This window comes from Camarhynchus parvulus, chromosome 22, assembly GCF_901933205.1.
Source record: "Camarhynchus parvulus chromosome 22, STF_HiC, whole genome shotgun sequence".
NCBI classification, from domain to species: Eukaryota; Metazoa; Chordata; class Aves; order Passeriformes; family Thraupidae; genus Camarhynchus; species Camarhynchus parvulus.
Window position 1 is genome coordinate 2,910,250 of NC_044592.1, and position 13,645 is coordinate 2,923,894.

General features: G+C 38.5%; 1 protein-coding gene across 1 annotated transcript in view; it reads right to left on the reverse strand.

Moving 5' to 3' along the window:
• The window catches only part of KAT6A (lysine acetyltransferase 6A), a 28,845-nt gene that overhangs the window by 13,138 nt on the left and 2,062 nt on the right, over positions 1-13,645 (reverse strand). The window contains exons 3-10 of the mRNA XM_030964175.1: positions 12,866-13,636; positions 5,231-5,339; positions 4,593-4,708; positions 4,261-4,342; positions 3,371-3,506; positions 2,351-2,664; positions 1,065-1,183; positions 53-168 (exon numbers count right to left, since the gene is read on the reverse strand). Of these exons, the coding sequence (XP_030820035.1) occupies positions 53-168; positions 1,065-1,183; positions 2,351-2,664; positions 3,371-3,506; positions 4,261-4,342; positions 4,593-4,708; positions 5,231-5,339; positions 12,866-13,468 (1,595 nt within the window). The 5' untranslated portion in view covers positions 13,469-13,636. The remainder of the gene's footprint in view (positions 1-52; positions 169-1,064; positions 1,184-2,350; positions 2,665-3,370; positions 3,507-4,260; positions 4,343-4,592; positions 4,709-5,230; positions 5,340-12,865; positions 13,637-13,645) is intronic.

Here is a 13,645-nt window from a genome sequence, read left to right on the forward strand (position 1 = left end):
CTGGAGTACAGCTTTGCCATAAAGACTGAAGAAGAACAAAGAAGAGTCTCACCTTGAGTATTCCTGTGGATATGGGGAGGAGTACCAGGTCTGGATTTCGTATTTGCCAAATTCTATAACAGAAGGGCAGCGGACTTGTGGATCAGGAGGCCCAGTCACCCCTACTTTCTATGCAAGGGGAAAAAAACCCTTGGTTTTTTTCATGAATTTCCAAGTGAAAGACTTTTAAGATTAAATAAATTAAAACATTTTTATCTAGACAGTCCATCCTGCTTGAACTCACTGGTAATTAGGAAGATGCAGATGCTGCTCTCTGACACTAAAAACCAGCACCAGTCACATTTCAAGCAACCATGTGATTCACAAAAAGAAAGAATTAACAAACATTATCATACCATGTATCCCCACTACCATTCACAGTGTTGCATGCCATAGTTTTAAATACAAATTAGTAGAAAATGAAGTTTAATACAATCGTTTTTGAGTCTTCTTGTATTTTTCTTACTTGTTATTTCAATAGTGAAGAACAGAAACATAAAATGCTCCTGAGGTTAAAAACTAGAATATGAAAGTGTTTAACATCACACATTAGTGTCTTCCCAGCTCTGAGACTAGATGGACAACTGTGAATGGAGCAGCTACCAAACCAACACTCAGGATGCAACAACCTCCTCATCATCACAAGTGCTGAAGAATTCAAGAAAAACCTCACATTTATTAGAAGAAAAAAACAGAAAATACAGCATTTTAGACTGTATTTTATTTTAGTATTTAGTATTGTATTTTAGTATTTAGTATTTTATTTCAGTATTTACTTACAACCTTTATTTCCCCCATCCCTCTGATAGTAACTGTGTATTTTATAGCAATGAAAAGCAAGGATACTAAATGCTCTTCTTTCAAAGAAAACAAATGCTTTCTCAACTCATGAAGATTTTATCTCAAAAGACTGTCACTCACAGAAAGACAGAAATCCAAGTATTACAATATTATAATATGAACCACCTGGACTGCAGTTACTAACAAATGAGACCACTCCATGAGTACTGAAAATTTAACTTTACCTGCAGTGCTTGTTCTTGAATATCTCGAAACAACTCCATGTCTTTTTCATTCAAGACATCCTGGCCTCCAAAAAAACGCTCCTCAGTTTCTTGTTTTCCATCCCAGCCATCCTGATTGTCTGTAAATGAAAGAGAAAATTGTCTTCACACACATTTACAAAAAAAAGTATTTGCTTTTAGTGCAGTGACAAACAGCACCTGGCTGCATTCACACACCGGGCCAGGGTTTTGTGATGGGATTTTCTATTCAGATTTGGGATCACAAAGGAAGAACAGCTTCTAGATTTGGGACCATCTAAGTAGTACTGTTCTACATTTAAGCTGGTCCAAATGTCACCACCTAGATATTCATAGTACCATGAAGGCATGAATGGTTTGCCACTAAGTCTGTTTTTCACAAACAAGGATCACAACTATTTAAAACCAAAACCAGGACACCTACATTGCTCACCTTAGAAATACCCCTTCAACAAAAACAAACAAACAAACCTAAATAAAAAACCCAACAAAACCCTTTAGACACTTCACCTCACTCCTAAAGCATTAAGTCACATTGCTGTTCTTCCAGCACCAGCCAGGTTAAGGCAGGTAACTATTCTAAAGCTGCAAACACAGTATTTTATTGTGGAATATTTCCCAATGCCTGCTTAGGAACAATTCAGGACCATCCAACAATGGAACATCCAACTCTGAATACAGAAATTAAATAAAGGTCCAAGCACAGAAAAGCTAAAAAAAACCAAGGAAAGCAGAACTGTATTCCAAAAGGAAGGGATAGTTTTCAGCAGGGGAGATGTTAAGCTCCACAAACAGGCTCCTCTGTGGCTGAGAAAATTAAGGAACGTTTGCATGCATCCATAGATTGGAAACTCCTGGGGTCTGTCAGACTGGTTTTAGTTATCTGTTTTCCATTTCATAATTCTACCTTGCTGCTCTTAATTCTTATGAACCACTGCCTATGTTATTTCTTCCAAACGTGACATTATTTATCAAATTTCCTAGGTTGTCTGCAAATGCCTCCTTACCAATGGGCATTCTACCTCACTGTAATCATTTAATCCCTCACAACACCTTGCCATCACATATAGAGAGGCTAAGGTCTCTACGATCATTTCCTTTTTCCAGCTCATCTTCTACCTCAATGTACCAAAGGTAAGTTCATTCCAGTGTAAACTTTCAGCTCAAAGTTTCCAGCCTCTAACAATTCCAGTCAGTTCAACATCCTAGCCTTGGAACATTTGCTTGGTATACAGGATACTTACATTGGCAGGGTGAAAAATCTTTACCTGTGGGCCATTCTGAAGTGCTAGGTTTCCTGGTACCCTTTTTCCTGATCCTATACTGCTGAGAATAGTCGACCACTTCTCCTCGAGCTTTTCGTCCATCAGGGGAAGGAGTGAAGAATTTAGTAAGGCCATCTATAAGCCCTTTGGTTTTCTTGTTAAACTTCAAGGTGTTGCTGCCATCTCTGCAGAAGTCCAAGACATCTGTCTGTTCCAGGTAACCTCCTTCTGATGATGCTGACTGGTTGGACAGAGCCATTTTACGCTTCCGACCCCGACCAGGACCGGTGCGAACTTTGCTGAAAGGACCTTTCGATCTAAAAGATAAGAAAGGGAAAAATATAGTCAAAAGATATGGTAAGGTGGCCTATCATCTTCTCTACCCATTTATCAACCACACAGAACCTGAGCTGAAGAATTTAACAATATGGGAGTCATCAAGAGTCTGTGTACCAGGATTTAAACATCTCAGTGGAAGGTGTTGTACTATTTTTCTCTACACTGAAAATTATGTCAAACTAATTTCAGTATAAAAAATAGATTTTCACCAAATTTAACAAAACACTAGATTTTAAAATCAGTAACCAGAATAAATTGCACAGAAGGCTTCAATTTATGCAATCATTAAACATTTACACTTGTCGTTTGCCATAGTTACCACTGATGGTCACCTTAGCTGAAAACACCATTGCTCTCCAACCAGCTGCAATCTTTAAGACTCTAAACTTTAAAATTCTATTGAAATGGAAGCCATCCAGCAAAAGAGATCACATGAATAGCAAAATTTGTCTATGACTATAAGGAATAGTTCAAAAATAAATAGTGAATTACTACAAAGAGTAAAAAATCTTGGCCAAAAGAAGCACTAAGGTTACTTCTAGTCTTTCACAGCCCTTTTCAGAAAATCTGTAATGAACAGCTCTTAATTGTAAAAGAAAACTTCTCACAAAGTAGACTAGAGACTTTAGAAATACCTCCTGTCCTACAGAATTTCACATCTTACTCTTCCTTGTAGAGACTTACGTTGTGTTTTGATTCTTTAACCTGTTTTTAGGACGTCCTATTGGGTTAGCATAGCGTCTTTTTATCTGGGCTGCCTTCTTCTGTAAAAGTTTTCTTCCTTTCTTCCGTGGTCGACATATTTGACATATCCACATACCTATAAGACAAAAGTCTCCATCACTGAATGCAAAAGACATCTATAAAGGACAAAAGGGAGAAATACAGAGATTCTGGGTAGGAATCTCTGAGATTAAGGAGGAGGAACAGTACCAAAGGCACTGATTATCACACATATGTGTAAGAAGAATTACGGGTATGCTTCAACAATCTAAACTCAAGCCCTGCCCCCAAAGAGTTCCAAACACAAACAAAGTCTCCTTAATTGGCAGTACATCATCAGAAAACCATAATTAAATGGTTAGTTATCCCATTATCTGCTTGTGACTATACGTCTTCCAACTATCTTATATACAGAAGTTTTCTTCTAACTGCCAAGGAAGAATCTTCCATAGATAATCTGCTGTCTGATTGGAAAGAGAAGTTCATTTGTCCAGAATATTCTACTGTCCAAATGGGTATCACTTCAAAAACATAGGAACCATCTCTTTCTTTTGTACAAGGCTCTTCATGCAAACGAAAGCAGATCATCTTAATCTGTAGGGATCACTTCTATTCCTTCAAACATCAGGAATTATTTTTTTTAAATCCTTCACAGAGAGCAACGTACAGGAAACAGCGAAAAAACCTGGATGTGAAGTTCTGACCCTTTGGTTTCTAATGCCTGAAAGGTAATTCCATACAAAAATGAGCTAAATGTAGCTAAAAGAGGACCAAATAAGTGGAAGCACTGCCTGCCCACTGATCTCTTCCAACACCATCTTAAATTATCCTTTTCACCACAAAGTCCTCACCTTTTGGCATCCTGGTAAGAGGAGGATCACAGCATTCCATGTGAAAGCCACGGTCACAGGAGTCACAAAATAGCATGTTATCCTGTTGAAGACAGAATCTCTCTTTTTATATGTGCATCAGCATCAAGCCCTCCATTAACCTGCCACTATTTCAGAGAGCAGGCACATAATTTTCAACTACAATTCAAGGCATTTCACAGGTCTCAGAAAGACTACCAGACTAAAATAAAAGCAGCAGATATTTGCCTCTAATATAATTTTATTTTGTAGTTGAATATAACACCCACAAAACTGGTATCCACTTCATTCAATCCACACTTCACTGTACTCACAGCATTTTTTCCTTGATCTCTACAGGAACTGCATGTTTTGCATTCAATACATTGCCATCGCAAGGCTTTCACTCGCACGGTCAGCTCTGGAGAGAACTTCAAACAGGACGGATGGCCTAGAGAAAAAAGAGAAAATGTTACTGGTAAAATCATTATACTTCTGTTAATGGCCATAGATAGCTCAGGTAGAGACTATTTAATCAATGATGTATTCCCATGCAGAATTTTGGCTATCCAGATCCTCCTATTTTTAGGTGCTTCTATTCTTACCCTTATAACACAAACCAATGCCCTAGATAGCAAACAGTAGGCCCACACACAAAAAAACCCCAAAGATAATTCTTCATAACTGAACTGAGAAACATGGTGAAACTGGTCTTCATTGCCACATTAAAAAAAAAAAAACACAAAAAACTTCCAGGAGCCAAATGAGTTTTTAAGCCAGGCTTCCACAGAGGAGGCAGCTAAGTTAACCTAAGATTTAACAGAACTATACCTGTATTTTAGGCTGTATTTCTATCTTAAATGGCAAGATTCTTACGAGATGCACACTCCCTCTGTGCATGGGGCAGCACCAGGCAGTGGAGCAGCTTTTCTGTCTCAAGGGAAGGGGATAAAACCTGTGAATGGTCACCTACCACTGTTGCCACAGTCAGCACAAGAGATGAGCTCTTCAGGTTTCTTCTCCCGATTTTGCTCTTTTGTACCAAGGCAGAAACTGCAAATTGGAATTGGTTCAGCAACCGGCTGTGAGGAAAACAGACAGTAAGAGCACTGAGTGTCTCAAGGGAGAAAACCGTAATACACAAAATGGCACAGACATTTATATATCACATAAATATGATGTAATACACATCACGTCTCAAAGATTTTAACTGGTTCTCACATTCAATACAGCACTAACTGAAGAAGTTAGTACTCCGAAGTACAAAAAATGTTCAACTGTTAACACTGTTACAAAAAACTAAAATAAAATCTTCCTGCAGAAAATTGTTCTTTTTCTGTTCATGACTGGACTCAGGTGCCAGACAGCTAGCTGCTTCCAGCCAGTATCAGGTTTACTGGGGGAAAAACCCTTGTGTATGAAGGGTCAATCAGTGCTTCCATTTCTCTGGAATCAAGATTTCAGGAATTACTTGTACCTTCTACCTTTGGAAAGGAAAGCTCTAACACTCATGCAATTTTTCAGGGAAAAATAAAATTATTTCACATATCCTCTCCAGGAAGTGCATGAGCAATTTATTCCATCAAAGAGAGTTTTATAGACAGTCAATAGCCTAAGATAGTAGTTCTTTTCTGTTTTAGCATACTCTGTTCATCCCCACAGTGCCTGAAATTTGGATGCCCACATGTAACACTGTCTAGGTTTGGAAGAACCAGATCAAAGACCATCCTTCACAGGTTCAATGTTTCCTGTATTTACCACCCCAGCGAGCTGCAAGCAAACACTTTGCCACATTTTAAAAAAACCCAAAACATCTACAGTTTGGGGGAAGGCTGTACTAGAATTCAGAATGTTTTAGAGTAATTAATTAAATTGGAACAATTTTGAACGTGGAGATCAGGCTACTCTTCCAAAGCTTCTGTGTGAGACTGTTATGCTAAGTATGGAGAGTTTTCTCTGCTGCTGTGTTTGTTCAGCAAAGAACATCCTGGCAAGTGAAAAATGCAAGCACACAATGAAAGATTAGTGAAAACAAGACTGGAAACAGGCAGCTCAGTTTCATACTGCAAATTTTTGGCAGACATTCAACTCCTTCTGCTGTTTTGCTTGCAAGCACATCTATCTGTGTGATGTCACCAGATTCAGTGAGGGAGGGAGCCAGAACAAATTGGACTGACAGTGTCTTACAGCCTGCCAGCCTCTCTGCACATGTTGTTACTATACAAAGGGTTTCTAGAAACCAAATGTGCCTTAAAGATTCTCAGACTGTGTGCTCTCCTAAAGGCGACTAGGGAGAAGCGCCTAAGGAAAAACGGGTGCATAGTAACTTTACAATCTCATTTTTGGCGAACCCATCTGCTTTGTAGTCTTCTTAAGTTAGGAAAAGTGAGGTTAGGAAATGCCTCAAAACTCACAGTCAAGTGTGCAGCCACAATGTCACAATGGTCACTTGCCAGTAATGTTAAAGCACTTTGCTTCACAGATGTTTTAATACCATCTGAGGCTCACTAGATACCAGAACTATCTTTGTCCCATCTTCACATATATGCTTCTGGTAGTTATTGTGGTTGGAATCGAGTGGGTATAGAATTTAAATCAGCATAAAAGAAACACAAACACTCACACCAACTTTTTTTTTTTGCTTTGCTCTTTAAGATCCCCTGAATGTGAGCCCCCTAGAAGCAATGGTAGATGGCTTCTGAGAATTCACACTAGATAAAGCTTTTTTGTGTGTCTGTTTTTAAGCAAGTGACAAATCATTACTCCTCACTTCAAACAGCCCAATTCTGTTGCCCATTCTTCCTCAAAAGCTGTAGCTCCTGGCAAGAGCAGATGAACCAGAAAAGACAGAGGGAAAGTACAACCTACACCACAGGAAAAAAAATTATTTTAAACGTGAGGAAACATGTTTCAGTGAGCACAGCATCACAAAGCCTGGATTCCATGCCTTTTGGATCAGTGGCTGGAGAGGAAAACTGCTTCAGTTCCGTGCCTCAATAAAATCAGAACCAATGAATTTCATATTGTCACAGTAATTTTACAAATCGTGCAGGCTTTTTTGCTGTATATAGAGAAAACTGCAGAATTTAGGAAATACTATTAAATAATATCAACTTGTAGCAGCAATGGTTGGTAACTAACCCTTCTTCTATAGAAGTTACCAAATCACAACTCTTAATAGAGACTGTATAGTGAAGGAAAAAAATAAAGCAACTGAGAATAGAAAAAGAAATCCCTTAAAATATTGTTCTTACTCAAGAAAACAATGCTAAATATATTTTAATACACCCAAGAAAAGCTATTAACATAACACAAACACATATGTTTGTCTGTGTAAAGGGATATTGTCTCCAATTCACTTGTAAGGAAGAAATGTATTTATATGGCAGAACGATGGCCTAAAACACGAGACTACATTAAAACAAATGTAAGAGAAACACATACAGTAATTTAAATAGAAAAATTAAAGAACATTTAAAATAAGTGCTGCTGTTTGAAGAAGGACTAATACAACTCTGAAAAAATCCAAAATGCTGCTACAAGAGTACAGTCAAGTGCAAAGGCCAATAGCTTGGATATTAATGAGGTATATACTGGCTGAATTTTCTGCAGTGATTATTGGTATCTGGAAATCAATGCAAAAAAATGTGAATGGTATCTGGGGCTGACATTGAAACGAAAGAAATTATCTTACTATCAGATATGCACATGGTAAAACCTTCACAGAATGTCAATTGGAAATGCTTAGGCAGTCAATTGTTAAATAACCTTCTCAGAACTAACAAGTTCTCTAATCAGAGGATTAAAACTACTCAAGATTTGTTAGTCACAATCAGAATCACATGCCAAGACTTCCTGACTGCAAACTCAGGGCAGTGAGGAGAGAGAGGCTCAGATTTCCTTCTCTGCAGTTTAAAGAAACTCCCTTCACTTGACACTGATTCAGGAGTTCAAGCTACTGAAGTTTTCTTCACCCAAAGTTATATCCTGTAAGCTCTCACCTACACTTTGTCCCAACTTTATAATTTTTGAGATAATACAGGATGCTGTCTTGGGAGTGACAGATGATTATATTACTCTACTTTTAGATCAAAAGCTATTTCTAGGAAGTCACAGACTTCCACAGCTGCAAAAGAAAAAGACACCACTCGAATCAAGAGCAAGCTGAAATCTCAATTCCTCTCACTGCAAAAAACCTTGCATTTCACAATTCTTAGATGGTCACAAAAAATAAGGAACTTCAATATTGACTTTGATTTCTAGAAATAACAATAAGTTATATATAATAATAAGAAATAATAATAAGTTAATTTGGGGACGAGATTTTTGTTAAAACCTAAGTAATGTTTGTGCATAGAGGTAATTATTCTGTCTTTAAATACTGTACACTGCTTTACTTCAAGATTAGCAGCATCCATAAAAGAATGGAAAATACTTCAGTCAGAAAATGAAAAAAGTATTTAACAGAATGCAGGGCCCCCCCATAAACATGATATCAGAGAAGACACAAAGGGAACTGTCAATGAGTGTTTCACGCACATTAAAGAGCTCTACCTGATTCAAGGCTGCTACTTGTGGTTTACCCAGGACACCCACACAAGTTCAACCCTGAGACCAAATCCTATTCAGCTTTTTAAACTTTACCACCTTGAGCACAAAATGGAGAGAACACTGTTAAAAATACTTCCTCCACAGTAGTACCCATTGACACAGGCACTTCTCGTAACATCTGATGTCCTCCCAGAGTGACAAGCTTTGCCTCTAAGTTATCATGACTCTGGTGCCACTCAGCCCCAATCCACACTGAATGCATCAGTTCATAACATCCATTGTCCATGGCAACAGTATTTAGGATTTCCTTAGATTTGCTCAATTACTACAAGCTGCTTCACCTGTTCACTAATTGAGTGAATAAAGTTCAAAGTAATATTTTAACACTTGGGTTTCCAGAGTTACACAGGGTACAGATGGAGGCCATCTGTTATCAACAACAAGGTTTTTTTAGACAGAACTACAGACTTCTCTTCCCCAGAACCAGCTGGAAGAGAGTGAATCCTAATCCTCCTCCAGCTGAGAGCCTAAGCTTGAACAGTGCCCTTGGAGAGATGGGTGAGCTCTCAATATGTAATTACAGTGTTCTAGTTGCAGATCATTTATGTACTCCACCCCACATAAATCAATCCAAAAATAACCTCTTTACAGTAACTGGACAGTTGTTTCATTTAAGACATGGAATTAACAATTACTAACTTTAAAGAGGCACAATATAGCAATAGTTATTGCATGCTTAAAGGCCTCCCAAACAACTAGCATGCCCTCATAGCATATGAAGTTTCCAAAAAGATACAAGAAGTTTGGCTTCATGTGAGTTTCTGAATGCACACTGGGATCTACTATTGGGAGGAAGGAAGGCCTGAAGGATGCTGCATGTAAAACAGTGCACAGTTAAACTGATTGATAAATACCAACAGATATAAACAGCAACACAAAAGTAGGAAACAGACACACCATAAAGAACATGCAAGACAGCAGCACAGGGAATCTGCTTTAAATATTACTCCTACTTTTCAGCCACAGAAGTTCCTCTCTTTTTTTTTTTTTTTTTAGGAAGCACTTCCTGAATTTTGGCTTTAAACTCTCACCTGTACTGCAGGACAATACTAAGACATTTACTTAAAGATTGCTGCAGTCACAGACGGTTTTAACTGTCATGAAAGATAGTTTCAAGGACAGTGCAAATGGATATCAAATATACCACCTGTATTTTCCTTCTAATTGAGGAAGAAACAGTCCTACTGTTGTCCTGAGATCAAATTTCAGATGCTCTGTGAACTTCTAACACATGGAGCAATTATTTCCATTTCTCCTTCAGTTAGCTGATATGTTATTGCTTTTTTTTTTTAATAATAATGACTTTACAAAAGATTATTTCTGTAAAAGTGTCAACAAAATAAAAGCAGAGCAAGCTATCTTTAGGGCATTCACCCTTAAGCTGTAGTAAGGTGCAGGTCTTAAATTCCTCATGATGGTGTATCAGGAAAGAGCTCCTTGCTTTTCAACAGTATTAAATATTATTGTGTTGTAGCAGTCCCTCAAAGTAATTATTGCATTGTAGTAATATTATATTAACTATTAAACAGTTGTCCTGGTTTTGGCTGAGATCCTGTTAATTCTTCTCCTAGTAGCTGGTGTGGTGCTGTGTTTTGTAGGATGAGAATACTCCGGATAACTCACTGATGTTTCAGTTGTTGCCAAGTAGGGCTCACACCAAAGCCAAGGATTTTTTAGCTTCTCACCCCACCTGCAGTGAGGAGGCACAGGGTGCTGGGGTGGGACACAGCTGGGACAGCTGACCCAGCCTATGCAAAGAGCTGTTCTAGACCATATTTTGTCGTGCTCAGTACATAGACTGGGGAGATGCTGTCAGGCCATCAATTGGCAGGTGGGAGGTTGAACTTTTTGTTCATGTTAATGCCAAGTCTCTCCTAAGAATCAAAGGAAACCTTGTCACAATACTCCCAAAGAATCTGTACTGAGTATATTCCATTAAAGAGAAAAAAAAAAAAGAAGAAAAAAAATCCCTTGGCACTCTCAAGAACCCACTAAATCAAAAAAATCACCTTAGCACAGTATGTCATCTCCACCTGCATAAACTGGTTGAGATTTAACAGAAAGCAGCAGAGTGAAGGTCATTGCACTGTCTGCATGGAAAAAAAAGCAAGCAACCAGGAACAAAACAAAACTAAAAAATAAACTGTCTTAAAAATCCTGGAGAACAGGAACTTTGAGCCACCACCGACGTGCCAGTCAATTCATGCTGGCAGAATCTACATGTTTTAACATTTTATCTTCAAAATTACTTCAGACTAGTATGAAACTGTGCCTGAGTTACCTAGCACAGAGATGGTACATGGAGAGCAGACACCTAGGGTTAAACACAGTGAGACACAAAAACTCAGAAGAATTTATTGAAAGAATACCTTGCAAAATTCATATTTTTCCAGGGGGACAAAAAAACAAATCCCAGACTAAATTCAGTATTTATAGCAGCTCATACTACCATTCACCACTCTGATTTGTAACATTTTAAGAACGGCACAGGGAACAATTAATCTCAAAGAATATCAAGCTGCTCCTGAGTTTCAGCACATTACAAGAAGACTGAGTAGGCTGTGAAACATACTGTGTTAATAACATGCACAGCCACTATATCCACTTTTCATAATATTTTACAGCTATACTGATTTCATTATGTTGGGGACTTACATAAGAAACATTTGTAGACAGAACACTGGAATTTTCAGCATAGTACTTCCTACATTTAGCCAGCCCACAGCACAACAAACTGACAAGTTAAGTACTGTGTCCACAGTAAAGCTCCCACAGTTAAATCAGAACTTCAGAGAAACTTTACTGGTGATAAAGAAGCTGTGCAGATTTTATTTTCTTTATGAAGAAGACTCATACAGCAGTTTTAAATCTTCAAATCCTAACAGATCACTAAAGCATCTCTCACCAGAGTGAAGCTGACTTCAAAAACCATGAGTAGGACACACCCAAAGAATTCATCCCTGAACTGGATATTTATAACAACCAAAAATGTCCCATTCTGCTGAAAAATGTATCTTTTTAGGATAAAAAAGAATAATTTTCACATTCTAGATGTCCTAGAGACAAGTAACACAAATATATGAACCACTGGCAAATTGATCTTCAGTAAACAAAGACAAGTTTCTGTTCTACTCTGCATTCACAGTAACAGAAAGAATAAAAAGATACTGACTGGGTATGAATTTCACTCCAACACCTTTATCTTGAGGTTAGAGGGAAGGATCAATGACCTTAGGAATGCAGAAGTATGGCAGAAAGGACGGGAAACCCACAAAAAATAAGAGAAAGCAACAGAAAAATTATTTGTTTTTTATAAAGAACATATATTTAAAATGGGGGAGAGAGGAGGGGGCAGAGGGTACAGAAGTCCCTGAGTGCTCCTACCAGGATCTCCACGCTCTCTAGATCATAGAATGGTTTGGGTGGGCAGGGACCTTAAAAATCATCCAGTTCAAAACCTTGGCACACCTTCCACTAGACCAGGTTTCTTCCTATTTCACAACAAAGAGGTCCTGGAACAGAAAGTTCTTCACCCATGATAAAGAAAGCCTCTAAGACAGCATTAGGTGGCAATTGCTAATCAGTCCCTCACTACATTACCTGAATTCAACTAGAAAGAAGAAATGGCAGTCAAATAAAAATGTGAAAGTAAAAGATCATCTCAAGTTTGCTTTGAAAATCCATCTCACCTTCCAGAGAGGAGGCTTCCTTCCTATGTTTTGCTGGCACACCTACAGTAAGGCTGCTCCCATACTTTCAGTTCCACTGCACAGAAGAATTGTAAATCTCCCACAGCAGCCCATCTGCAATTTTCTGATCCAAAGCACAAATTACAGTCCATTTCCTGTCATGTTTAGAAAACTGGATACAATGGGATCCTAAATACACAGTAATAACTTCTAACACCACATTCAAGATTATTGGCCTCAAATTGCAACTCTGTATTGACATATCCCATCAATCACAAGAAAACAATCATCCAAAAACTCTGTCTTACCTTATCCTTTTCATGGGGAAGGAGACACACTGGAGGGAGACAGGAAAGAGACTCAAAACTCTCCTTCCCATCAGCATTAGTGGTTGCTTTAGTGTTGAGTTGGTACAGAGGTCCATCCTTAAGGAGCCTACCATGGCCAACAGCACGTTTGACAGCTAATCGTAATTGCTGGTGAAAAATGGAGGCAGCACTACCTCCAAACAACGCAGACACATCTTTCTGCCCTTTCAGAAAGCGCTCGATGTTCTTCAAGGATGAGCCACTAGACTCAGCCAAGCCCTCGATCGCCCGTTTAATAAGTTTATTCCAGTCCACATTTGGTTTACCATCCAACTTGCCATGGTTCCGAGGCTTGGGAAGTGCTATTCTCCCAGGATTATCAGGATCCTTGTAGGAGTTGAGACCCTTGTTGGAGACTTTTAAAATAGTTCCATCTTTAACACTCAACTCTAACTGTTCCAGAACAGTTTTGCGGTCCAAACCGTGCGAAGATGACACTGCGTTGCATATCCTCTCCTCTGAAGGTCGCTGTTTTTGCTTCTTTACCTTTTTGATTGCCTCCAAAATCCACTCTGTGTACAGCGGGTTGGCGAGTTTTACCATGGTGAAGAATTCTGTATATCCATAGAGTCGTTATCCTTTATCCTGATGCTGAACGAGTTTCAAATGATGAGAAAACAGATCCTCGAAGGATGGGAACCAGCTAACCATAGCATACACGTTTTCTGTTCTGAATTAATCCTTCTTTCTCAAACATTATTTGTTTTCACACTGAAGAGA